Source organism: Falco punctatus (assembly GCF_963210335.1).
Source record: "Falco punctatus genome assembly, chromosome: 11".
NCBI classification, from domain to species: Eukaryota; Metazoa; Chordata; class Aves; order Falconiformes; family Falconidae; genus Falco; species Falco punctatus.
The window spans coordinates 26906353-26933115 of NC_137591.1; the positions used below are offsets into that span (position 1 = coordinate 26906353).

The window sequence follows — 26763 nt, forward strand, 5'->3', positions numbered from 1 at the left end:
GTTTAGCGCTTACTGAAAACATTGTATCATGTGTATACAATTTACAAACAAGGGAAAATGCATACAGCTGTCTTCATATCAAATTTAAAAGATACAAGCCCAAGCATGCATTTTAATACCAGGTTGAACGCAGCACACTGGATTCAAATAATGTAATTTAGCCACATTGCTATTTAGCCCAGCAGAATCAGAAACTGGAGAGCTCAGCGGGAGGATTTCCTGGACATAATCAGTCAAACCAAACCTGAACCAAGATGAGGTCTGAGCCCCGTTCCCTCCTTGGACCAGAGCTGGTGTCGCACTCTGACCATTATTTTGAATTTTCGCTCCAGCCCAGCCCAGAGCTGAGCAGCAGAAGCCCCCAGCAGACTGGTTCCCACTGCAGCACACGGCTCCAAGGGGACACCAGTGCTCCCAGGGGAGCCCTCTCCGAGAGGCAGCCGCTGCCACGGCGAGGACCCTGCTGCCTCTCCCCTGTCGCACACCCTCAGCGAGGGGACCCCCGGCCCATGCTCTCCATCCCCCTCCTTCCCTTTCACGCCGGAAATGCCTCCTGGTGGAGATGCACGTGTGTATCTGGGATGCTCTGCAGATACGCACTTGTGTGTGTCTTCCCAACGGGTGCAGGCAGGGATGTACACGAGGGGTGGGCAGCCCTCTCCTTGGCTCCAGCCCTCTCCTCTGACCCCCCGAGGGGTGCTGCCCGGCTCCCCTGCGGTCGCTCAGGGCTTCCTTCCTGCTCCTTAACCCAGCACACCAGGACTAGGGTGGGGGGACCCCCACCTGGAGATCAGAGGTGCCTTCCAGAGGAGCAGCAGATGCTCGGGAAAAGGCAGCACTCGGGAAAAGACGTGCAAAAGCACCGTTCGCCTCCAGCCCTGCCCTGACAGCCCCCCCTGGGCCGCCTCCGTTCCCTGTGCCGGTAACGCGGGGAGGGGGGCCGTGCTCGAGCACAGCGCGGGGGGTCCAGCTCGGGGGAGAGCCCTCACCCTCACAAGCCCCCCATCAACTGGTACAAGCCCAGGCTCAAGTTCAAGTGAAGGGAAGGACAAGCCCAGACGTCACCTGTCACATTTCCCTGTCAAGGTGATAAGTCATTCCGTGACCATTTTTACACTGGCAGCTGTATCCAGACCTTCCCCCCCCCCCCCCCCCCCCCCCATAGGAATCTCAAGCCCAGAGCCAGCAGAAGCCAAGCTGCTCGCCTCCCACCCTTCCTTACGCCCGGAGCCGTGCTGGGAGCACAAGCGCAGCACCACGGAGGGGTGCGGGAGCCTGAGCACCCAACCCAGCACCCCGGGAGCACCCGGCCGGCAGCCCGCACTGCCCCGCTCCTTGCAGATCTGCTGCCACTGTGTCCCCTCTGTCCCGGGCACCTCCAAAAGGCGCAGGTCTGCGGGAAGTCTAGCATGATTTCGGCACCCATCGCTTTCTGAGAAAAAAGAGAAAGACGTAACGGAGCGGTGCCCCAGCCCCCGCCAGCGGGTGATTCGGGGGGCCGGGGCCGGCGGAGCGGCAGGGGGAGCTCCAGCCTGCCTGTGGACACCAGCGAGGGAAACTGGAGCAAAGCCCACCTCCCCCAGACCCCTCGTCCGCTCGAGCTGCCACGGCAGTGAGGAAATATGTGACTAAGGCCAACTAAATGTTTAGTCTGTGGCCAACAGATGATAGCGGTAAGAGACAGCGTGGACGGCGTTTTCTGCGCGTTATCGGTCCAGCTCGGACAGCCCGGCGGTGCGCTGGGGGTGCTGAGCTGTTCCCAGGCCCCCAGAGGCGGCTCGCGGTTCACAGAAAGCTCCTTAGAAAAATGTCACTGCTGCAGGCATCCCAGTTTGGTTATCGTCTCCGACATATCAGCTGGGTTTTCCGAGTTTTGGGGCCAGGTCACACTGCCTGGCCCCTTTAATGGGCTGCTCGGTCTGCTGTGTGTGGGGGGGTTTAGTTTGGTTTGGGTTTTTTTTTGGTTTTGTTTGCTTTTTTTTTTTTTAAAAAAAAAAAAAAAAAAGGGAAACAGTGTTTGTAAAAGTTAGTGCTAAAGGGGCAGGGGATCATAGGTCCCCAGGGTTGAGTAAACGAGTCTGCAGAAAGAATCAGTTCTTCTAACTAGCTCACGTTAAGCAGACATAAAGAATTTACCAATGAAAACTGTGGACTAAGTATGTATTTAATAACTCCCTGATGTTGCTGCAGAGACTCCCCCTTTGAAGAGCTCAGTGGGGTTTTGAACGGAGGGTAACTCTTACCCCGGTGCAAAACCTTTTTGTAAAAACGGAAAAGTTTTACATTTCTTTTTAACCTAAGCAGCACCTCCCATTTTCCCAGTTTTAAAAGAACTCCTAAAAGCTTCAACTAGGTAAATGCAGAGTTTTTGCCTCTAAGAAAAGAAACTAAATAAAGCAAGTCTAGACTTAAAATTCGATCAGAAACATATGGGAGCTCTTCCAGCATTTGCCTTTTGAGAAGTGCTATCGCTCCCCACGCCGAGGCCACAAAGTGTGCTGTCAGGAAGGCATGGCTGCAATTACTGCGGGGGCCCCGCGCAGAGGAGATGGCTTCTCTCCTCAGAGCACAGCTAACTTACTTCTAAAGAAAAGGCTTTCATTTCCACTTACATTTTACATTCTCGTTCGCTTGTGACCACCAGAGAACACTTGTGGAAGGCATACACGTAACTAGATTTTACGATACATCCTATAGATCTGAAACTGTAAACAAAAGTCCATTATTCTCTCCCTTTACCATGGTCTTGGTTTCCCTATAACACTGCCCCATCGGAGTTTCCTGATATGTGACATCGTCTTTGCAGAATTTAATGAGCAAATATTTAAAGAAAATCTCTAAGCGGCTTTTAAGTCTGACCACAGGCAAATTTTATTTTAGGGGTCAATACCAATCTGCCTGTCAGGCATACAATAAGAGGATAAAACAGTGACTGAATTCAGGTGAGGAATAAATGGAGTTTCTCATTCAGGTGACAATTTAGAGAGCCTAAGTCGCTTGTTATTGGGATCGTTATAATGCCTTGACTAATTTTATTTTTATACAGTTTTCCCTGTTTCGGTAAGATCCTGAGACACCCATACAACTTAGCCACTGCTTTTCCTGGTTTTTGTATCAACCTATCTAACTTCTGTATGGTACCTTGCCACCTCCATCAGCCTCTGGATTTGGAAGAAAACCCAAACCAGAAGTGAAACTACACTAACCGTCGTCGTTGAAGAATAGAGGCAAGACATGGCCTGATCAGTCTATGGTCCATGCACACACTGAAACCTCCTTCTGGCCCACAGCAGATGCAGCACGGCTACAGCAGTCTCCCGGACATCACCGCAGGGGAAAGCACCGTGAGTGGAAGAGGAAAAACCAAGAGGAGAAAAGGCACATGGTACTAGTGACAGAGGTTGTAAGAAAGTAGGAAAAGCAGAAAAAGGATGGTGACATTAAGAGGAGTAAAGCAGGAATCATGGACAAGAATCAGGAGGAGACGATGGTTATGACAGAAATGAGGAACAGCACTCAGTGGTGATGGAAGGAAAGAGTAGTTGGGGAATATCTGCATGAGATGGTCCTTCATCCCCGTGTAACGGCCCAAGAGAGCAAAAAGTTCTCAATTTGTTTCTGCACTGGAAGATGCCACTTTTCCAGCCACGACATGTCACTGGTAAGCATGCCCACAGGGCTGCTGTCGGTGGGCAGGTCAGGAGGGGAAGCACTGAAGCAGCCAGCACGGCGTTCGAGGACGCCTGCCGCTTCTGAAGGGGCCCCCCAGCTGAACAGGTATGTGTGGGGCTCCCCAGAGGCACTGAGGGCATGCTGCCACTGCCCTGCTGCACACCTCAGCTACGTGCACAGCTCAGCCTCGCTCCTCCAGGGGACCCAGCAGCGCAACCTTCTGTTAGTGGAACAATTTTTTTGTCAAGTGGAAGCAAGTTAAAGTTGTTAGATTGTGCTGTTTTATTGGATACCTCTTTCTTTTAGGTGAAAGAAAGAAAAAAAGAAAGAGTGCATGGGAAGAATGTATCCTTCCACTAGTCACCGTTACACTGCAGCAAAATAAATCTCCATTAATTCAAATGCTAGCACTGTTCCATAGCATTAGGGTTACTGAGGTTCCACTGTGCACAATTTAACTGAACACAGATACCCCTTCCAGAGGCCAAGAGGCCCAAAATATGATGCTCCACTAGATTAATTTATCATTTGCAACTCAAGCTACATTTTATATATGAGCATCATAAATTAACATATATCACACATGCATACAAATATGTTTGTATGTTTATGTGCTGCATTTTTGAATTAGTCATTTCAGGGAATTAATGTGTCATATGGAAAACTCAGCTTGAATAAACAAAAAAATATAATTCAATGGAGCAACCAAGAAGGATTATTATTCTTAACAAACTGTGTGTTCTTGTTTGCCCTTTAGCAGGGAACATGTCCAGTAAACAAGCGTGCAACACACTAGTGGAGGACTGTCCCAGCCTTTCAGAAATTCCAGGTCAGGATGGTCCAGAGGATCAAAACTGCCTGTGGAAGAAGACAGGAGCACTGTGATACATTCCATATGCTGGTCTACCTTCCTCTGGATGATAACTGAAGGGCCACAAAAGCAGCAGGAGGAACATCTCATCTTTGCCTAGAAGCTCAAGTCTGGTGTACTGGTCTGTGCTTAGCCATACCGTTCAGCATCCGCGTGCACGAGCCATGTACTCGCTCTTTGAACACCGCACCTGCCTCTGCCCACTCTGTTCTTCCGACTCGCCTTTGACGTTCCTCTGCCTTTTTGCCTCTCTCCTCTTTACTCACCTTGGTGCAAGAAAGGCAGCAAACATCCTGCTGTCACCTCCCGCTGCAGCTGAACCTCTTCTTGTCCCTGGGGACAACTAACGTGATTATCAGTGTCAATGTCATTAACGTAGCCATTGAGTGCCCTCATTCGCTACTGGTCCGGTACAGCCTGCCAGGCGCAGGAGTTTGAAGGGGAGCCTTTTAAGATGCCTGCAGGTTCAGGAAGTGCAAATCCTCACTGCTCTCTGTATTTACTGTCATATGTTTTAGTTTCTAGCATAAGACAGGCTAGAAATGCACTGCTATTCTGCCCACTCTTTCGGACAAGGCAATAAATTTCCTGCTAAACACCTTTGCTCCAATCCTGCATAGCCTTCATGGCAGCTGTCATTAAATTACTCTGTTATGAGATGAAATAATTACTGGGACAAAATACATCTTCAGGTTCCTGTATTTCTGGCAAACAACATTTGCTATTGTTTGACTCTACTTTCCTTTTTCAAGTTGAGAGACGCTAAAAATAAAACCCACTTCCTTCTACTAACAGTATCTTGAGACAGAAAAGGCTAAGGAAGCACAAAAAAAAAAAAAAAAAAAAAAAAAAAAGCTTCTGCTGAAAATACTGGAATACATTACTTACTCCTTCAGTCTACCAGCTGACACTCCCAAAGCAGGCTGCCACTATGTTTGAGGACTGCACTCACAACCCATCTTTATCCCAGAATTACTTCTTTCAACTCTTTGCAGGTTCCTTCTTTTTCTGTCTTCCTCCCTCTTGCATCATTTTGACTCACCCTTCCCCATCACATGGGACTGGCCTCCACTAAGAGTAACGAAGAGCCACTTCCCAGCTTGATCCTCTTTGTTGAACTTGGAAAGTAACTGGCAACAGTCCTGATTAAACGGATCTCTCCTAGTTCACCTCATTTTAAAAACATTTTTTTGTTGTTGAATAAGGCAGGAACAAGTAGCTCAGGAACCATGCTAAAGATGATCAAAACTACCTGATACACAATAAATATGATCAAACCTAAACTCCACGTAGAACAAGTGACTCTTCAGAGATATTTGTTCAACTGTCATAGGGTATTTCCCACCAGAAAATTCTTAGACTGCTGAAGATATGGAGAGCCTCCCTCTGGCTGATGGAGATGCTGATGGGAGTCTGAGTCCGTGGCAGTGGATACAATACCTAGGCTGCAACATCTGACACCCCATGAGCTTTGTGTTACTTGATTTTCAAGACCTGGAGGAGAGGTACATGAGGGAGGGCAGCAAACAAAATCCTATTGCTAACCTAGAAGGAAGCCACCCCACCAGGGGCAGCAGGCAGGGAAGATCGGTATTGCAGAATTATAATGAAACCACAAAAATTGCTGTGGTATTTTGCATGCTTTCGACACCTGCTCTGGCTTCCCTTCTGGCCAATCCCTCCAACATTTATCTTTATTCAGAATGTTGCTTCTTTCATGGCTTTGGAAGCTGCAGGATGACCGATGGCCACAGGTAAGATGACCGGTATTCCTCAACTGCTTTTGCACATGGCACTATGGCTACTAAGTATGGCAGTATGGCTACTACACTGCTACCTAAGTGGTGTAGCTGGTGTTTCTAATGGTTGTCATAGCCACTGACACCAGGCTGCTGTTAAGAAAGATTGCCAAATACTGCATGTAATGGTTTGAAAACTGTCTTAAAGAAAACAGAAATGCAAGGAGCAGGAGACAGTTTCACAAAGGTGGCAGAGAAGGGGTAAGTTGGAAAGAAACCCAGATGAGATGGTGAGAAGGAAAGGAGGGAATATGAGGAGAAGGGAGACAAATGTACCAGGCAGGAAACCAAGCGAAGGGAGAAGGTGAAAGAGGAAGCAAACAGGCTGGTCAGGACAGCGACAGCGCGGAAAGGGCTGAAAAAAGGAAAACCAAAATAGTGATAAAAGAGCCAGTGGAGGAGTGGGAAAAGCAGAGCTCCTTTCTAAGAGATAAGGAAAAATAAATGGAGTCTCCTGCCTGAAGCAGCCAGCAGTGAGAGGAATGTATTACTGGGCGCGCATTTCAGCAAGAAATGTCAATCAGACTGGTAACAAATGACACAGGGGTGCCTTCCCCCGGGGCAGCAATCACAGGAAGAATAACCAAGGTTCTCATAGGTCTGGTGATTTTGGGGTCCTTGGACAGGCAGAATTGGAAACATACTGTCGAGGGAAGAGCTGTCTCTCCGCCTGTGATGGGCTCTGGCTTCACATCACCCGTGTAGCCATGTATTCTTTTGATCACAGGCATGAAATGCAGAATCAAATTGTTATTCTTTGCTTTTCTTTTTCCCCTGAAATTCGGCAGGATTTTGAAACCCCTCCATATAGCACTCTTGTCTCTTGACTTGCACGAAACACTCCTAATTGCTGATTATACTTGTTGAAAATAACCTTCACTGAAGATCCATTCCAAGAGGACAAACGGATGCTACTGCCAGCCGGAGCTGTGCTCTTCCACTTGCCTGTTCAGACTGAGATCACCCAACTCACCACGTAAATGCTTTAAGATGGGCACTCATTCATCCTACCAGGAGAGTTTGATGCAATGGGTGTTTGATTATTATTCATATTCCATTTAAAAATACACTAGTAAGCTTTTAAGGCTGCAAGGTCAAAGGTTCAGCAGAGAGGCTGAGGCAGGATAACCCTCCTGGCCTTACATGCCTGTGCACTATGACAGGTTTCAATCAGAGGTTCATGTGCAATTTTTGCAAGGGATCCCCTTGTCGTTCAAGGCGCAGGGTTAGCCACTATATTAAATCTTTCCAAATAACCTTAATCTAAGTAAGAAAACTTACTTAATGGTTGATATTTGGCAATCAAAGAGCTGAGTACAGAGCCTGCGGACCGGGAAAACGTCAGGCAGCGATGCTTTCTGCAGCACTTCTGACTTGGGCTGGAAATTTCTAACTGTAATTACTGTCAAGTATAAATACTTTTTTGTGTCGGGTTAGCAGAAATACGTAATGGTGGCTTACAACATAGATTAGTTACAAACACAACAGGTCATATAATTAGCCTCAGTGGCACAATAAAACGTAGCTGCATAGCAGCCATCATGCCTTCCATGCTGGCTGGCGGAGGGTTGAAGTAAATTGTCGGGGGAGGATGGGACTGTTCACAAACAGCACAGCTTGATTTCTCCCCCTATGGCATGCTTCATGCGTAAAGGCCACCCTCAGCCCCCAGGGACTGAGCACCAGTGTGCCTGAGGGTGACACACATGCTCAAGGGCATTTATGTTCCTGGCTGCTTGAGTGGATGGTCCAGCCCTTCATGACCCCAGGGTTCCACATCGAGTGGGGCCACGTATGTGTTCATGGCAAAGCAAGTAAATCTCCAGCACTTCACTGCAAAAGCCTCTGTGAATCCACAGTAGCACTGCGGAGCAGGGACACGGAGGGAAAAGGGGAGCACCATCCCACCCCACTAACACCAGGGGCAATGCTGCCAGGAGAAAAACATTTCCAGCTCAACTGTTTGTGTGACAAAGCTGTGATTGCCATTCAGGACATTTAAAAGCCATAAATCAAAGCATCTCCAGTAGAACAAGAGCTGATCGAGATCAAGCGTTCCAAACACACACCATGGTAAGCTGAAGTGGCTCTAGTGCCTGCCTAAAGCCATCTTACCAAAGCCAGCACACAGCTGCATTTTCTTTCAAAATACTACTGCAGCCTTTTAAGAGAGAGGGGGAAAAAATCTAAATTCTGGCAGCGGGGAATATTTCACAAATCATATATGCTTTGGCATCCAGCCCTTCAAGCCAGGGGCCTTTCCTCACAGGCTTTGCTGGGAGAGATCCACCCACCTCAAGTGGGATTAATTAAAAGAGGCATGTATCATGCAAATAGTTTCTGTTTCCTTATAGAAATATTCAGAGCACATAACCCAAACCAGCTTTAGAATCAGAGCGAAGCAAGGAAGAAAATTATTTCCTGCTCCCCTCACCCTTTTCCTTTCCCTGTACAGTAAAGCAAGGACCACTGAGAAAATGCTGAGAGCTCACTATGTCTGCACAACTCCTTTGATTAAATGCTAATGACGTGGAGGGAAAAGAAGGATTTTTTTCAAGGCAGGGGCTGTATCTCACTATAAGGTACCCAGTTCTCCAAACCAAACGTGTGGTCAGCCGCTCGTTGGAAAAGGACAGTCCAAGTCTCACCCCTGAAAATGATAATTTTCTCTTAAGGCAGGACAGGAGAAAACAGAAAGCTTGTGCTTCTTCTCCGCATCAGGGTTTTCGGCTCCATGTGACGCTGATGGGGCCACAAGTAAAAGCTCCTTCGGACAGCTAGATGAACTTTAAAAACACAACTTTCCTCTCAGGGAGCTACACTATTGCCCTAGATAGGAGAGATCCTGACACCTCAAGGAATCGTCGTGGAAAATGCTGGTGGGGCAGTCAGAGCGCAGAGCCCCAGCTCAAAAATAAGTCACAGAGAAAGCTCAAGTTTCCACAAGAACTCTTCCTCAAAACTATTTTGTTTTCCCTTTTAATATCTCAGACCTATTTTCTGAGTCAATTTCCTATGATCCTGCAAAGGCTGTTATTAAAACCAGACCGAGCGTAGCAGAAATTCCAGGGCTCAAAAGCAACGTTTAATAGGCGCAGGAGCTGGCCGCACCGTCCCCCTCAGGTGATTTTCCCTGCAGCCCCTTCCCTGGGATTTCCTCTCTCAGAGTTTAGTCAGCAGGAGAAACCTGAAGTTTCAGCAAAACGGCAAACCCTTCCTTCATTCTTAAGCAGCTGAGATTTTTTTTTTTTTTTTTTTTAATGTCTGAGGCTTTCATAGCTCTAAAAAAAAGAGAACTAGGATCCAGTCCAGAAGATGTGTATTGCAGATATTTTTTCCACAAAAATGTCAGGCACTCATACGTTCAATTATATACCCAGCTACAGCATTTTAAAACCACTGACCTCCTTTTATCAGCCACCGCTTTGCCTGCCACCAGTGGCAGTCCCAAACCGAGCTGCTCACCGGCTGCTTCCCCAAGTGTCTTTTTCGTGTTAGAAAACTCCTTTCTGGTCTCTATCCCACCTACCACTTACTTCAGCATCAAAAAGATTATCGTCAGCCACGCTCTGGGCAAGCCATCCCAGGACAGCAGCGCTCATGCACAGTCACAGCCAGACAGGACAGATGGAGGGGACACGCTCATGGCAAGCCGAGACGCCAGGGAGCTATGGTTCTCTCCAGCAGTACAACTGACAAAACGCTGGACCTCATTTCTGCATGTCGTATGTGATTTATCCCCTGATGGCACAGGGGACACACTGGGTCCAGTGCCCTTCAGCTCAGTGCTGGGGTCTCCCAGTGAGGGGATGCTGCTGGGACCCCCGCCCTTAGCGCCAAGCCTGCTACCCAGAAAGGCAATGCTGGGTTTCCCCCCGCGGTCCCATGGCAAGCTACGGGACAGCCACGAAGGTGAACGAGAGCATTGTGTGGTTGGGCACTGATGTGATAATGCCCTTTTCACACCAAATATATAAAAATACTTCATTCCTTTGATAGGCCTCATTTATTTATTCTTCATACTATAAAGGGTCAGTGCGTTAGAAACGCTGAGCCTCAAACTGAAGTTACTGACAACTACAATAGATCTCATCTATTTAAAAGACAGGTTTTCTCCAAAAATTCTCTTCTTGATTACTGTATGTAAAATTGAAAATGTGCACATTTGCTTTTCGTTTCTAATTAACTGTTTTTTTGTTGGTTTTTTTTTTTTTTCAAACTGTGACTAATTTGAATGTAACAGTTAATTTATTAAAAATGGAGAAACCTCTTTGCTCCAACATTGCCTAATCAGCCCATGCCTCTCAGAATTTAGGAAGTTATCGAAGACCTCAGAAAAAGAGGCTTTCATATATATGTATCTAAATATATCTATCAGTGGTTATGTGTATTATGTCATTGTGAAAATACATATTTAGGACATCTCATTCATATAACTTACAAAAAAAGCAGTTAATGCCACACAGAATTATTAAATATGGAAAACTACTTTAGAAAGTACTGATAAATGGAAAGCCCTGGGAAGGAAGGGAAACAACGTGGCAATGAAAATCCTGTTCCTTAACTAATTGTTTTGTACTATATGATCTACACTGTTAGCCAACTATGGACTGTTTTCAACTGGCTGTAAATTACTTGCCTTGTGGAATAAGAACCAGACTCCTATCAGTTTGCTCCACTGGTTCTACAAGGATCGCTCTTGTTCTCTCCCAGAAAAGCCATAACTTCTTCCGGTGAGGACTCAGAAGTGAGTCGGTGTGCCCCTGCCCATCTTCTGACAGGAGACACTTCAGCACACAAGCAGAACAGCGGTTCTTAATGTAAAAAAATCTAGTGTCTTCAGACTGACCAGAATTATTTTTTTTTTTCCCCCAGGAAAAAACTTATCTTTTCAAAAAGTCATATTTGTGCTAAAAAACGGTTCCTTAAAATGCCTCTGACCCTCTGCAGGGGATGCCCGGCTTTGCTTTGTTACAAGACATCCTCATCAACAGCGCCCGACCTTCCAACACCATGCAGAATGTGTCTGTTATGCTAGAGGGAGAGAACCATGCCCGGCACCAGGAAGATGAGACACCTTACCTTGGGACACTGGGAGGAGCCCGGGTCGGCCGGGAGGGAACCTGGGGGGGTCCCCCAAGGGCTTCACCACCACTGGGAAAGGGAGGCAGTGGTCCTGGGCGGAACGGAACCGGGGGAGCCCCCGACTGAGGGCCTGGAGATGGGATTGCAGGAGCGGGTCCTCGGCCAGATAAAGGTCTGGTCGGGGGGTTGTTTAATGTAGGTCTCCTCTGCGCTGAGGGACTCGGAGGGGGTGACCTAGTGAAATATCAGAGATTTAAGAAGTTCAGTAAGGTGGGTTTTGTGGTTGGTTGTTGTTTTTTTATTTAAAATAAAATAAATTATTTTTAAACAAAATTTAAAACCTTTGCTATGCCTATGACAATTGTTTTTTCTCGGCGTTTTCCTTTGCTGTCAGTGCCAGAGTGTCACACACATTTAAATGTCACCCATTTCCCACAGACAGCATGCTTGGCAATAGTCAGAAATAAACATGCAAGCAAAAAGGTAAACATGATGGATTTTAATATTAAAGTTCTAATAACGTTCTGTTAAGTGGATTTTCTAGGACACGGAGCCCGAGATACTGCATTACTATAACAGCTTGCCAGAAGAGGCTTTGTGGGTGCGTAATTGGGGCAACAGAAGCAGCTGCCAACTGAAGCATCAGGCAAGCGGTAAATCCACTGGATGGTCTTCTACAAGGCAAATACTCCGCATGGTGCTCACATACATATCCACAGAACATGTACGTGTGGGAAAATGTTTTGATTTCCTTCACGAATGTCATTAAAGACCTGGAGGAGCATCTGCCCAAAAAGACAGGCGGGGGGGAGCCAGTGATGCTGGCAATGTCTGCCTGTCCTAAATTTTGCTGCAATATGCTGGCAATGTCTGCCCGTCCTAAATTTCGTTGCAATATGGATTTGAGGATCCTTACCTGCGGGCATGCTGAAGCCAAGAGTCATCTACAGGCGGGGGTGCGGGGGTTGAGACGGTGCTGGTGCTAATGTCGCCGATGATCGCCAGGGCTTCCTTTAGGGCTTGGTACATGCGGAGCATTTCATCTCGCCTCTGCGCCTGTTCAGCTGACTCCTCCATCAGAGTATTTTGGTCCTCGGAAGAGTACAAGTGAGCCAGGAGCTCTGCGTTGATAAATTCTTTTACCTGTTTCATCAGACAAAAAAACCAAACACACCACACACCAAACAAATAAACAAAAACCCCTACTGAAAATGCACTACTGAACAAATACAGCATAAGATCCATGGAACCAGGAGATAGCTCGATTTCATCAGTTTCTCCTGCCACCTTACATCAGTTCTGCCGGTCACGCAGTTTGTGTTCGGTCAGATCAGGGACTACAAAGTGCTGACCCCTGGGCTGACGGTGCAGCAGCCTGAGGTCTAGCTGTGCAGCCCAAGGAAAGGCTGGCACATGCGGCTGGGCAGAGCGGCTGGAAAAGGACAGGCTGGATCTTTTGGTAGCTGCCCGCACACAGATGGGCTTCACACAATTACGAAGCCATGTTCCAAGACAAGGATTCACATGCCAGGCTGAGATGGGTTTGTGTGGTCGCTCCACTGTGGCCTTTTTGTGGTCTGGCTTTGAAACACTGGGTAAGGTTGGATAACTCTGGGCTACGTCTCTGAGGTGACACCTACGTTTACAGCTGATTTCAAACAGGCTTCCCAACAGCTCCCAGGAGCCAGCTGGAATTTTGGTCCCATTCTAAACGGCTGATGGAGAGGTAAATGGCAGCCATGAGCTATACCATCAGACACTAAGTTCCCCCGGGAACTGGATTTTTCAGGTTTTATAACATCTCTGTCAATTATTTCCTTAGCAACCCTTTACCGTACTGTAGATGGTGTTTTTCATCTTCAACAATTTTCTCAGATTCTAAATACCCCATCCACATGCATTAGAAAGAAGTCTCCAAGCAATCTAATATACTGCATTGATTTCCAGCTACGCCAGCCCTGATGATGGAAACCTGAGCCACATTAAGAGAGAGAAAAAGCCACAGGTACTCTGATTAAACAAGACTGTGGTAAACAGACCAACTGCTGACCTACTAAATCCTTGCAGCTGAGACTTTCGTTGCTGTTCTGATCTCCCTCTCATCTGGCTTTTTGCTCTACAAAGCTTTTTTGAACTGGAGATACTGACGGCGATACATTCCCGAGATTCTGATTACACAAACCTGAGCTCCCTTTGCCCAGGGGCTTGTGCTGGTTTAGTAACGTTGATTTAAATCCTGACAGGTAGGCTAAAGCGATGTTTGTGTTCAGACAAGGTCAGTAAGAGCAAGCAAACTGCACAGGCATGGGACCCTTTATGGTCACCTCGCAATGAGAAAAGGCACCCAGGACAGACCTTGCAGGGAAACAAAACCATATTGCCTGGGCTTGGCTGTCATTTCCCATTCACGTATGACAGGAGATGCACAAATTCTTAGCAAAGCCTGCAAAAATTTTCCATGAGTCTCATGCTGTTTTCCAGTAGATGGTACTGATCAAGAGCCAGAGTACACTACTTTCCCCATGACTGCCAAAAACTCCACATTAAAAACAGATATCACAGTTAAACAGCATCACATTCTACTCAATGAAATGAACGTTTTAATGGCATCACTTCAAAAAAAGAAGAAGAAGAAGTCCTAAAATTAGATTAAGGCCAGAGCTGATTGTAAAAGCATTGTTAAACCACAAATATCTGTTTGAAAAAAATCAGCCTGTGACAATTATCATGAGAGATCCCTGTTTGCCACTAGCAGGAGACTCGAGAAACTCCCTGAACACTTCTGGAAGGGAAGGACGGTTTTTGGATCGGGCCATCGGGCACACCGTACTAGACAGAGGAAGACCTTCCATAACAGCCACTTTCTCCAGCTTGGAAAAGAAAGGGAAAGTGACACTCACACCTTTGCTCCTTTCTAGAAAACAGAAAGACTCCCAGGAATGTTTGAAAACATTTTCCTTCACAGACATCAGACCTGCAGTCAAAGCTGAGCCACGGCAAGCATCCAAAATGCCAACGCCACAACGCCTGCCCCATCGCTCCAAAGTGGGGTACGATGGGCTTGCGAGCCCACCCATCAGCGGGCAGCCCACGACAGCCAGCATGGCCTCCAATGCACACACAAACCATTCCTTAATGCTGTTTGCTACGAACAACTGCTTTGGAGTTTTTCTGCTCAGCTGAGCTTAGTATCAGCACTGCTTACAGAGGATACGCTGTCTACCGTAAGACCACCCCTCGTGTATAATCTGCGACAGCCCGGCACGAGGAAATACGAATTCTGAAGTGCGTGTTTTGTTTGTGCATGTTTGAGTTGCTAATGGTAATTCAATGCAGTTCTGTGCGGTAAATGTATTTTCTTTTAAGGTAATCAGCATCCACCCTGAGGGAGGAATGAGGGACGCATCTGGAATGCAATGATCCAGGCTTAGGCCTCAGAATGTGCTCAGGGACAGCATCTAATTATTCCTTGTACACTGAGTTTGAATCCAATACTTCCCTTGAATTGTAAGTGCTCACTTACAGGCCCACAAAGTGGAAAAGAAGTTCTAGGACTTGGGAGGTCACAATTGTCATGGAAACAAACTCCTTGAGATCCATTTGTTTCCAGAGTTTTGGAGGCCACATGATGGTGCAGCAGAAAGTACAGAATATACTCATTAAGGGGGAGAGGGGGTGCTTTCCCTGAACTCCTGGTGGATGGGTTGGACCTCTGAAGGCTCCAAGGAACACAGACACACAACTGAACAGAACCCATCTTCCCTCACGGCTCCACCACTTTCCAGGCCTCTGCACAACCTTTTGGCATGGCTCAGCAGTCTCCATTTAAGCATTTCTCTCTCTTTTCAATAGCGCCGTTTTAAAAAAATATTGGTATTTTTGCTGTTGTTCTTACTGTGGCATCTTACTGCCTGTGCTGCATGGGAACAAGTGCATTAATGCTTCTAGGCTCAGTCTTCATGGTCCTTTAAGGTATTTTGATTCTTTGCCACAAATTTACATTCTAGGATTGAGGTGTAGGTCTTGGCTCACTCGCAAGCCCAAGCATGGCTATGGGCTAGGAGGTCACCTGAAAGGCAGATGATGTTTTCAGTGTGTCAGTTCTGTGTGCCATGGTCAGCCAGCATGGCAGACCTTACCAATGTAACTAACGGTCGATGGGATTGAAAGTACAAAATCATATAGTATTTGGCTTCTGAGTAAAGCACACACTTCAGAGACCCTTAAACTATTCCATATGAGGAGGTGAGTGGCAGAAGTTTAATGTAAACTTTCAAAAGGTACTGCTCACCAAGCTGCCATACATGAAATGAGAGCTAAACCCCAGCCCTTTCAAAAGGCACTGAAGCTGGGCTAAGTCAAGGCAGCAAGTTGCTAGCTGTGATGTGGGAAGAGCAGAGGACATGCCCACCCTGTAAAGTCTAGAGCATGGCTTATTTCAGGAAAAAAAGGGCAGTTGCATTGATCCCATGCTCTTTTGTAAAATCTCACCTAAGGCTACAGCATCATTTGGAGCCTGACTCGCCTAAACCTAAAGTTAACACGATATTTCTTGCCCTGGTGCAGAAATTCTGCTGGTATTATAGGTACCAGGAATTGCATTGAGGTTTCCTGTCTGACCACCTAACTCGTAAGCGCAACACAACTCTCCACGGCTAATGAAATCCACCAGACGAAGGCTAGAGGTGGCTCTGAGTCAAAAGTGAATGCTGCCTTCTAACTGGATTTGCCTTATAGCAATCGTATTTGGAAAGACTAGTTAGTTTGATGCCCTCACAGAAAAGGTGCTGCTGCCCATAACCAACGGGAGCTGTGCTCTCCGTTATTAATTTACGTGGCAGCAGTGGCACTAATATTTAAGCTCAGTTTTCAACCAGGCACGTTCAGAACTCTGCCAGGAAGCAAAGCCTGAGGTCCTAGCGCAGTGGAAAAACAATGGTATCTCAAAGCCATTTCTTTAACCAAATAATCTTCAGATCAAAGACACACACACATGAAATCAACTAACCACATCTGCTTATCTAAACAACAGTATCCAAGGCTCCTAGATTTATTCCTTGAAAATGTTAACCTGAAAATAGAGAGAAACCCAAATAAAATAAGAACTGCTTTAAGAAACCATGACAGAGGGCTACAGATTGAAAAATGAATGAAGCACAACTTTGCTCTTCTGCCCTCACAAACTGGCTAGATGGAGCCCCCACCTCCCTTCTCCTGTTAGACCAAAAGTAAGGGTGGGGGGCGGGAAATAAATAAAAAGGTTTACCATTAAATCACTCTGATTAAGATGTAAATTAATTCAATCTTTAGCATTTTGGAATAAGCACTTAAGTCAGTATGCCAGCCTTTGAGAAGGTTGCAGAACCTCCTACTACTATGGAAGATTGGAATATTTTGTCTAAGAGCGTGCCATGTATGGAGCATGTTCTTCTCTTCAGTACGTGCTGCTGTTCTTATATTCAAGAAATGTGTTTGAGGGTAAGAGATTTGACAGACACATTAAAATAATTCAGAACCCTGGCTGCTACTTACATTATTGATCATCAGATGCATGATTGTTTTTGGTATCAAATCTCGGATACACTTGTTGATAATAGACATGTAGGAGTCCACAAGATTTCGAATTGTCTCCACCTGTCTTTCCAGCTGGGGGTCCATTGAAAAGTTGTCTGCTTGGCCATTCTCATCGTTTTCAGTCTACACAGAAGAAAAAACAAGAAAAGTCAAAGTCTTTCAGGCTGCAGTAAACTCGAATTACAGTGGGGAAAACCCTTGGACTTAAACTGTAGTAATCCAGCAATGTAACTCATACAAAGAATGTCTGGAGGTTAAAATATGAACTACTGGCCTGTTCAACATCGGTGCTTAGTGTCATGAAATTTGGACCTTTTAAGGTTAATGCAGTACGAGTTGCCAGACCTTTCTCACAAAGTCCGTTATTTCCACAGAAGTCTGTAATTTTAAATTAAAGAAACTTTTCAGACAGAGATGTGTGGTAGTAAATGAAACCCCAAGAAATTATCTCCGATCACTTACTGCAGTACTTATTGTCAAGTCTCTTTCCCTTCTGATTCAGCCAGGTTGACCCAAGCGAGAAAGCAGCACCACGAGTCTGGATTTTGAATTTTACCCTCCTACATGTAAAAAATTTCCTTTTTATTTAAGGCTGACTCAGTTGCGACAAATCCTACAGTTCAGCCTCCAACTTCTCAGATGTGAATAGCACCTATATAAACAACGGATTTATGAAGGATAACAGCAGAAGCATCATTGGTTCCAGTGCTTAAGGCTCAGCATAACATAGGCTGGATTATATATTAGAGGTCTCTTTTTCATTGCACAGAAAAAAACCTTCCTTGTATGTAAACAGCTGACCTAATTAAAAAAAATACCAGGAACTTTAACGGGAAGCTAAAAGGTATGTACTTTGCTTCGGTTTGGCCTGTATAAATATAAGAAAACCTAAAAAAAGAATAGTAGACTTTTGGTGAAAATCAAAGTGCCTGCTGAGGCTCAAAGATGCCAGAAGAACGGAATTTCAACCTGGGAAGTACAAAGTCCTTTCCCCAAACTGCAGCATACAATATTTCTCCTTGAAAATGACCACCAAAGCCATATTAGCATGAGCTACAAAATCTAAACCTGTTCTGTTGGTACCTAGAAGCATAACACACTCCATGCACAGCACAGTTTTTAGCTAAAATTTGCACATCACTAGTGCTTTACGATTCCCGGAGCAGTTGAAATTAGTAGCTAACCCATTAATGAAAGACCGTGAGAGCTAGATATGCAAACATGTCACCAAAGAGGCTTCTCCCTGCGTGGAATGCATCCTTGCTGGGCCAGAAAGAGATTCTGCATTCCATCTCCCAAGGTGGGCTTCTGCCCATGCAGCATTGGCAGGTAGACCGCTTCGGATTTACGCCTCGTAAACTACGGCATGGTCAGCCCAGCCTAAATGAAATGGCGATGGTTGTGATTTGTTAAGAAATAAGATCCCATATAGAATTTACAAAAAAAACCTAGGCGTTTGTAACAGAAGTTTCAAAAGTTCAGATGGTTTTTCATCACAGACAAATTACTGAAAAAACAGCTAATCTGTAAAAATAATTTGCAGTGCTTCCTAAAAACCTTGGGACTGTGGAGGATACTGAAAGAAGTCTTGATGAAAATAGTGTTTTCAATTCTGTAACACCAGTAGACACACTACCCTATAAACCTTAATCATTTTGCTCATAAACTGCGCATGCCAAAAAGTCACAGCACGCAGATTATTTTCCTTAGCCTCCATGTCTGAAAAGAAACTAACTGTAATTTTCCCTGTGAAACAGCAAATAAATGGAAAATCATACATCTAGCATATATCCACAGATTTTAGCCAAGTAACTGCAAACCAAAAAAATGCTCCCTTTGCAGCTCCCCTTGCTTTTGACTTCTATTCTCTTCCTTTCCTTCTTTGCTGTCTATATAAAATGCAGTTTGTCAATGTTATTTATTTTTTTTCTCCCCCCCCCCCCCCCCCCATTTAAATTACAGATGGCAGTAAGATTCTTAGCTGGCTAAGCAGCAAAGTGACAGATGTTTATCATTATCCTCATCAGGAGAATGTAAAGTAAAAATAGTAATTTGTCTCTGATCTTTAAGGCAAAGCGTAATAGTCTCTTGTTTGAAATTGTAACAGAGCTGACTTCATACTGTTGATTTATTTTCTCTGAAATCAAAAAAGATCAATCTTTCATGAGTTTACAGTAATTTATTATGAAAGCTTCTGGCCATAGTATTCTTAATGATCTGATGTCTCAACTGAAGGCTTTTCATGCCAGAAACCATCTCGTTTGCATCGCATCATGCACATGGCAATCTGCTCCTAACAGATCTCCGTGCCCTCCAGCACCTACAAGCGTCATCAGGCTTTCCTCTGTAAGCCCCCTTTGCCATGGGCATCTGAGAGCAGCACCTGAAAGTAGGGCTGCCTGGGAAAGCCGGGCATCGCAGCAAGGCAGATGTTACTCAGACCCTATTCCAGCCCCGTGTCATGCCGGCAGAATGGCTGGTTTCCTCACCGAGCACCACGGTGGCTCCAGCTTGGACGCCAGCCAGCCCCCAGCCTGAGTCCCTGCCACCCGGCGCTCTAGAAAGGCTCTCGCGAGTCTGTTGCAATGAACAAACCCAAAGCAGAACACGTAAGAAACCCCTCTCTGACTGCTGTCGAACAGAACGTCCATGCTGAACAGAAAAGGAGAACGAAGAAAGCGGAAACAGGTTTCTGCACCTCCTTTCCCAACAGCCAAGGCAGCCACAGTCCCCTTCCAGGGCTCCTCATCCTCCAGCCAGAGCTTGCTACTTCCAATAGCAAGTGTTAAGTGACAGCACATGAACTGGGCTAAGTATTCGTTCAGTTGGCTCTTGCTTAATACTGCTATTAATTGTTGACAGGGACGGAATATTATTACTTCAAACACACACAACTGCAGCTACTTGAGGGACTTTCGTAAGCCCCCAACAAAGAAACTATGGAAGAACCTAGAGCACTAAAAACCAGGTAAAGAAAATCAGATTCCTCTTGGAAAACTCAAATTCAGAATATCTGATGAAAATACACCAAAGCTACAGAAAAGCAGTAAGTGAAAAAAACAGGGATGATAGGAAGGTAACACGGAAGCGGGGATGTTCCTTCCGTTTATACACACATACACATGGCCACAGAGGTCAGGTCCTTCCCTTCTACTTTCTCTGTGCTTTAGAAGAATGGAAATAATACCCATTTCTTGCACTCTGCAGGGGTCTCGCCTGTCCTTGGTAAGCTGCTTTGTGATCCCTGCGTGGGAAGGTGCTAGCGAAACACCAAGTATGCATCATCGCTCCCCTTCTGCCTTCCCTGCCTTTCAGTACCTTCCGCACACAAATGTATTAAGGATTAACTAAAGTGTCAGACAAGAGAAGACTAAAGAACTGCATGCCAAATCCAAACCACTTAAGTTTGTGGGAATTTTACTGCTGGCTGCAGTGGGAACACGATTTCACCCTACGCATGCATTTCTACCGGAAAAGTTATTGGTCTTCTGAAGACTGTAAACCCTCTGCTGCTACAGGATGGATTTAGTGTAGTACAAAGGGAGGGAGGCACGAGGAATTGTGTGCAGTCCAGGGGGAAAAAAAAAAAAAAAAAGAAGAAGAAGAAAAAAAAAGGAATATTACCTCCAAATATCAGGGTAATAATTTTCCTGATTGTGGGAACTATAAGCATATTGAAGAGTGTCCAATAAAAAAAAAAATCAGGAAAAGTGGTTCCTTTTGAAATTCACAGCAACACTGGGTAACATACTGAAAACAGTTCTGAGCCGGCCACACAGAGAGCGCAATACTTCTAATTTCCATGATTTCATTACATTCAGGGCAGCTGCCAGCATATTTAAGAATGTCTTGTATAACATTCCTGATGTCAGTTCCAAGAAGGAGCATTTGTCTAGCATTTTCATTAAAGCAGTGTATCAACCAATTTTCGGTAATCAAAAAGGCATTCTGTTAAAAAATGACTGGGAGGAAGCAAGCTGGAAGGTGACTGACGAAAGGGTAAAAGTCAAAGCAGCAGTGAAGCGATACTCTATGTGCTAAGAAGTCAGTCCATGGCTGCAGAAAGAAACAAATCATTTAAAAGCTGCTTACGGATCTTTAATTTACAGATGTGAGCTCATAACAGCCACCACCACCTGAAAATTAATTATTCCCTCCAGATCATGTTTACATTTTAACTCACAGCTGCTGAAGATATAATCTATTTTATTCCTTCCTGTCCAAGTCAGGTTTTTCTCTGATGCACCAATGCTCAGCACATTGTGGTTGTCCTGAACCCCCCTGCTTTTCCCTAAATCTTGTTCTTGATATTCCCTCTTCCCTGCAGTTTGATGTGGGATATGTAATTTAGCTAAGACACTCTCAGCCATACACAGCGTGCCTGTTGCCAGAGGACTGCTGAAACCACGCGATGGCTTCACACAGCGAGGTTTTCTTACTGGAAAGGAACCACAAGTAAATGACAATACATTACTTTTGTGTATTTACAACAAAGCAAGCAGCAGAAAAAGAACATTTCCCGGGTAGCTTGGAAGCTGTCCTTTTCCCTCACAGAGGATGACTTTGCCACTCTCTTCCATGCTTTCAGCATCTCCTGACTTTGTACTGCTGTTGCCTTTCCCGAGCCACCCACAGGCTGCCCCTTGCAGCTACTACGCTTGCAGCAGCAGCCTCGAACCGCTCTAAGCAGAGGCTGTGACCTGGCTTTCCCCTACGCGATCCCTCTCGCTTCGTAACAACCTGGAAGAAAGACACAGCCTCGCTCAAATGAATGCAAAAGTATTTAACTCTGGATTAGCTTAAACAATTGCCTGCTCAGATTTTTCTCTGTGGTTACGGACACGGGACGGTACAAACCATTAGCTAAAACAGTCTACAGAATCCACACACTGCTCCCCAGATATTTACACAGCTTTAATGAGCCCAAACATTCAAAATCCATGTCAGGCTCTTGCTGTCTTCTTCAATCAAGGAGCTGGTTTGGAACTATGCAACTGCAAGGCACGATGCATTACCAGAGCTCCAACACATTGGGAGTTACTTTTGCCTTACGGTTCTTAAAAGGTTGACAACTAATCAAGCCAAATCAATGCAATCTTCTTTCAGAGCAGGGATTCCGATCTTACGGGTAAGGTATTAACATTAGAAGCCACATATTCCAGACTTCAGTAAAGCTTTGTGACACAATCTCAAGTGACATTGTCATTAAGGGAAGTGTGCCCTCCCTGCCGTCACTGGTTGGATCCTCATTTCCATAGAAAAGCTGTCCATGGCTCACTGTCCAACTGGAAAACTCTTATCAAGGGGACTTTCATATGGGCTGTATTTTTTAACGTGTTTATTAGCGCCTTAATGCTCAGGATGGTGGTTTACAGCCTGCGATTATTACATTTACAGGTGAGGAGAAACTGGAAGGGGATGTGACTACATTAGATGACAGGACCAGCATTCACAATAATCTGGAAAAACTGGTTAAAAATCTAGATGAAATTCATTATGAATACAAAATATTTGACTCAGGCAGGAATAAATCAGTTATAAAGGTACAGCATGAGCACGGCCACCAAAGGAGCAGTTTGGCAGAACAGGAACTTGCCTGCAGTGCCTACAAACACAGTATGAGCCAACAACGCCTTGCCAGTAGGAAACCAGTACAAGAACTGTGCACCCAGTTCTGGTTATCACACTACCAGAGATTTGTGGCACATTTTGAGAGTGTTCAGAGGAAACAGTTGCAGATGATGTTCAGGGCTCTGTAAAATATTATCTGAAAGGAAAAGCTAAGATCAGTTGGGACTGATGAGTTCAAAAGAAACCACCCATGACAGGGGAGAGATGAGTGTCTTTGCAGCTAAGAAAAGATGTCAAACGAATATCTGGGAAGTGCCATATGGCAAGAACAGTGAAGCACAGAAATAGATGAACTAGGAAAGTTGCAGAATCGCCTCCAGAGATTAGACCAACATCCCTCAGAAATGGCTATGTACAGAGAACCTGTCTTGAGGCAGGGGAAAGGAGCAGACAACCCCTTGCAGCCCTCCCATCCAGTGGGTGATGCTAGGTGCAAAGCAGCCTGAAATTACAAAAAATTTGCAGAAAACTGCAACAAGAAAAGGCATTTCTGAAAATAATAATAAAAAAAGACAGTATCTTCTACTTTTCTTTTTGTTCTATGCAAAAATGAAGTAAAAAATAAAACACTGCTGTGAATAGCCATCTCCCCTCAAAGAATCTGTACTCCAATTTCACCATGTGCTGCCATGTACATCTCTCACACAAAGGACTTTTACATAACCCTCCCTGCGCTGCACGTTTTGATTCAGGGCCAACAGCTGCTCCATGCCTTTCAGAACAGACTGCTGGACAAGCAAAAGCAAAAGAGGCTGGCATAAGGAAAACAGCACCTTTGTTTATAAAACAAATACTACTTTGGAATTTGCAAACTTTTCAGTCAAAGAATTTCCTTGTCATAACAACACGTGAAGTGCCCCATACTTATAAGAGCACATTAGAAAAAAAAAATCTAGGATATGACATACTATTGGCGTGATATTTGCCGTTATTGCAGCGTAAGAGGAGGTCAATGGATATTGGGAAGCCTCAAATAGTGGTGAGTTACCCTGGAATCCAAGTCATGATGGTGAAGATTCAAAGCGTGAGGATTAGCCCTGATGATGTTCAGGTCAGAACTTCTTGTGCGTTTATTACGAAATGCATGAAACACATTCCGAGAGACAACGGTCTGAGCCACCAGTGGGCATTAACGGCGAAGGGAACAGGCTCATTTGGTGTGAGAGGAGGTAATCGGTGGGTGGAGGCATCAACCCGACGGCCAAGGATTAAAGCTACTGCCTGCGGTATGCAGCTCCCCAAAGGAAAACAAGAAGGAGGTTTGGAGTTTCTACCAAAGACAATGAAACTGGAAAGCAGGAGAATTAGTCGTCCACGATGCTGATCAGAGAAGTATTAAAGAGTCATCGCACACTGAAGTAACACCTTGTCTTTCATCTCTGTTATTCACCTTCTTACCAAAACCATTTTTTGAAGAATTGTTGGCAGAACTGATCACTAGTGAAGACTTTTACTTAGTAGTAACCACACAGGAGAGGGTCATTAAAAAAATTGTCCTTATTCCAGCAACAGTGCACAAGGCTTGGCTGAAGGATCCCTTTAGGGACACGGAATTGTCCTATTTTATGACATTAAAATGGGGCAAGGCAGTGCTGAGTGCATGGACAGTGGCTTGGTGAAGGCAAATCTCAGAAAACACGTTGCCTTATGTTTTTTTACATGTCTATGTGTGTGATAGGAGTTACATGTTTTTCACAGAACCTGATCATTTTAGAGGTAGGCACCCAGGAGAAAGAATAAAAATTGCAATTCTGTTTTTTCTAGATCCTGTACTGAATTCCTCCTATGCCATGGTCCCCCTTCACCTCTTCCAGCTGAGATGGTAACTTCTGAGTACTTACCAGCCTGGTTCAAGGAGCTGTGAGCATGGGAGGAGCAGGGCAGTGTGTGTACGTGTGCCTGTGGGGAGGAACCGGTGCGGAGGCGGCTGCGCAGTGGGGGAGCTCTGTACAGCGTCCAGTGCTGGGGCGCTGTAAATTACAGCCCTGTCTTTTATTTTTAGTTGATCTAATGCAATGTGTCACCTATAACTGCACTCTTTTCCATAATTAATGGCGTCTAGGAAAATATTCTGAAATTCTCCTCTGATAAGCACCCAGACAAACTTGATGTTTCCTCTCCGAGACGCATAAGAGGACGTTAAACTGTTTTCACCCCCACATCCCTCGAGCCATGAGAAGTACCAGATCCGTCTCTGCTGGGCCAGACTAAGCCCTGGTTCACCACAAACTCAGTGCAGGACCGACAAATGATCGCCACAGTAAATGATGCAAATAAGAAATGTCAGCATGTTCCAAAATTCCTCACTTAATCTTATTGCCAGTTGTATAGTCTGGATAATCAGTAAATAAATCCCTCTAACTTTGCTCAAATCCTTAGGGGCCGAATACACAGAGAGCACTTTCTAATTCATTCTCATTAACCTTCCCAGCTCTAAACAAAGTAATTTCCTACTTTTCTTAGCATCTGATTTTTCCACTGGCCTCTGCAACACCTGATTTAGCAGCAGTGATTTCTCACTTGTGATTTCTGTTTCGAACTGGCATTGTTCTTTCTCCTCACACATATGCTCGCTGGAACAGCACGAATCAGCAAGATTTAAAACCTCCCATTCTCAAGTTTGAAGCCCCTAAAGGGAAATTGCAATTGTGATGCCAAGGAACACAGTCGTACGTTATTTGACTTTTCCTCGGCCAGGCTGACAGCAGAGGGGGAGGGAGGAAGGAAGGAAAGGGGAAGGCAGAAGAAGATGGCATTTTAATAGCACCCACACTGATTTTACACAGTTGGAACCCTGTGCTCCGAAGCAGCACCGTTTCCTCTCCCTTTTGCCTCGCATTCAGTCAACACTGCTGAGCCAGGCTCTATGGGAAGGATTCTCAATCTTTTTCTCCCAGCGTGGACCGCATCTCAGTACAGAAATCTGTCTTGTGGACACCTCCCCCCGCAGGCTAGCTGGCCAGCCCACCCTTTATCCCCACTTTTGACCGACCATTACCCACTCAAGTCTGGCCCAGACCACCCCACCCGCATCCCAGATGTGACTAAATGAGCCAACATTCCTGCCAGGACAAGATGGAATATCCCCCCACCTTTTGCCCCCATTTCATAGTCTCCGTAGCACCTACCCGCAGCCACTGCTGACCTGAAAAAAGCATTAGTAACAGGAATGTATTTAATCCAATTTAGCAAGTGGACATACAAGAACCACCAGCGTCTTATGGAGGACTAATTTGCCTTGCCCAGGTGTTAGTCATATGCCAAACATATCTTGGCTTGAGTTCTTGTCAAAACATTTCAGTTGATAATTCGGGTCCTAAGACTCAAAGCTCTCGTGCACTTTCATGGGCTTTCCCTAAGGCCTCTGGCAGGCAGTGACAGTGGTCTACAAATTCTAGCAGGAACCTGTACCCCAGTGAAGTGTCAACAATCACCACCATCCATGCTCCCCATTTAAGAACTCCTTCAACTCTGCAAGGAAAAATTTGAGCTGCAACATTCCTGTAGCAGAAAAGACTCCAAACAGATCAGAAGAGGAATTTGAAAACACAGAGAGCTTTACTGAAGTATAACAACTATTGATAAACAAAAGAAAATCACCCATCCAGGAGCATTTTGGATTCATGCCCCAAGAACAGAAATTGAAAATTATTGGGTAAAATTATTTTCAGGGGAAGAAATGAGTTGTGAGCAACTATGCTGCACATAACCCCAAACCAAATGAAATGAGATGCTGCTTTATGACATGGCTTCCATTTTGTATAACTATGCCAAAACCCTTCTAAGTATTCTACAAAACCAGTAGAAAATGAAAGCTTTTTGGTTTTTCCCCTCCCTAAAATAAAAGAGAATTGTATTGAAGAGACAGGGAGATTCTGTTAAGTTAATACACGTGTCTGTAAGCAACAAACATAAACACTTCATGTTATAAGACCACACGCTTGTTGGCACAAACCAAGACGGAACTATAAAGTTTAAACCTTAAGTCACGCTGAGCTCCTCTCTGGGGGCAGTTAAAGGACATCGCCGACAGGCACCCTACCCGGGGTGCACGCAGACTCAGTACGGAGGTTACCCCAGCAGTTAAGGTCACCCAGCTTTATTGTTGCCACAAACATCCCCGACCCCACA

At 45.3% G+C, this 26763-nt stretch overlaps 1 protein-coding gene across 1 annotated transcript in view; it reads right to left on the reverse strand.

Annotated features, from left to right (window-relative positions):
• DNM3 (dynamin 3) overlaps nt 1–26763 on the reverse strand; it is a 192520-nt gene that overhangs the window by 8045 nt on the left and 157712 nt on the right. Inside the window, exons 18-20 of the mRNA XM_080407327.1 lie at nt 16960–17124; nt 12344–12570; nt 11425–11661 (exon numbers count right to left, since the gene is read on the reverse strand). Of these exons, the coding sequence (XP_080263453.1) occupies nt 11425–11661; nt 12344–12570; nt 16960–17124 (629 nt within the window). The remainder of the gene's footprint in view (nt 1–11424; nt 11662–12343; nt 12571–16959; nt 17125–26763) is intronic.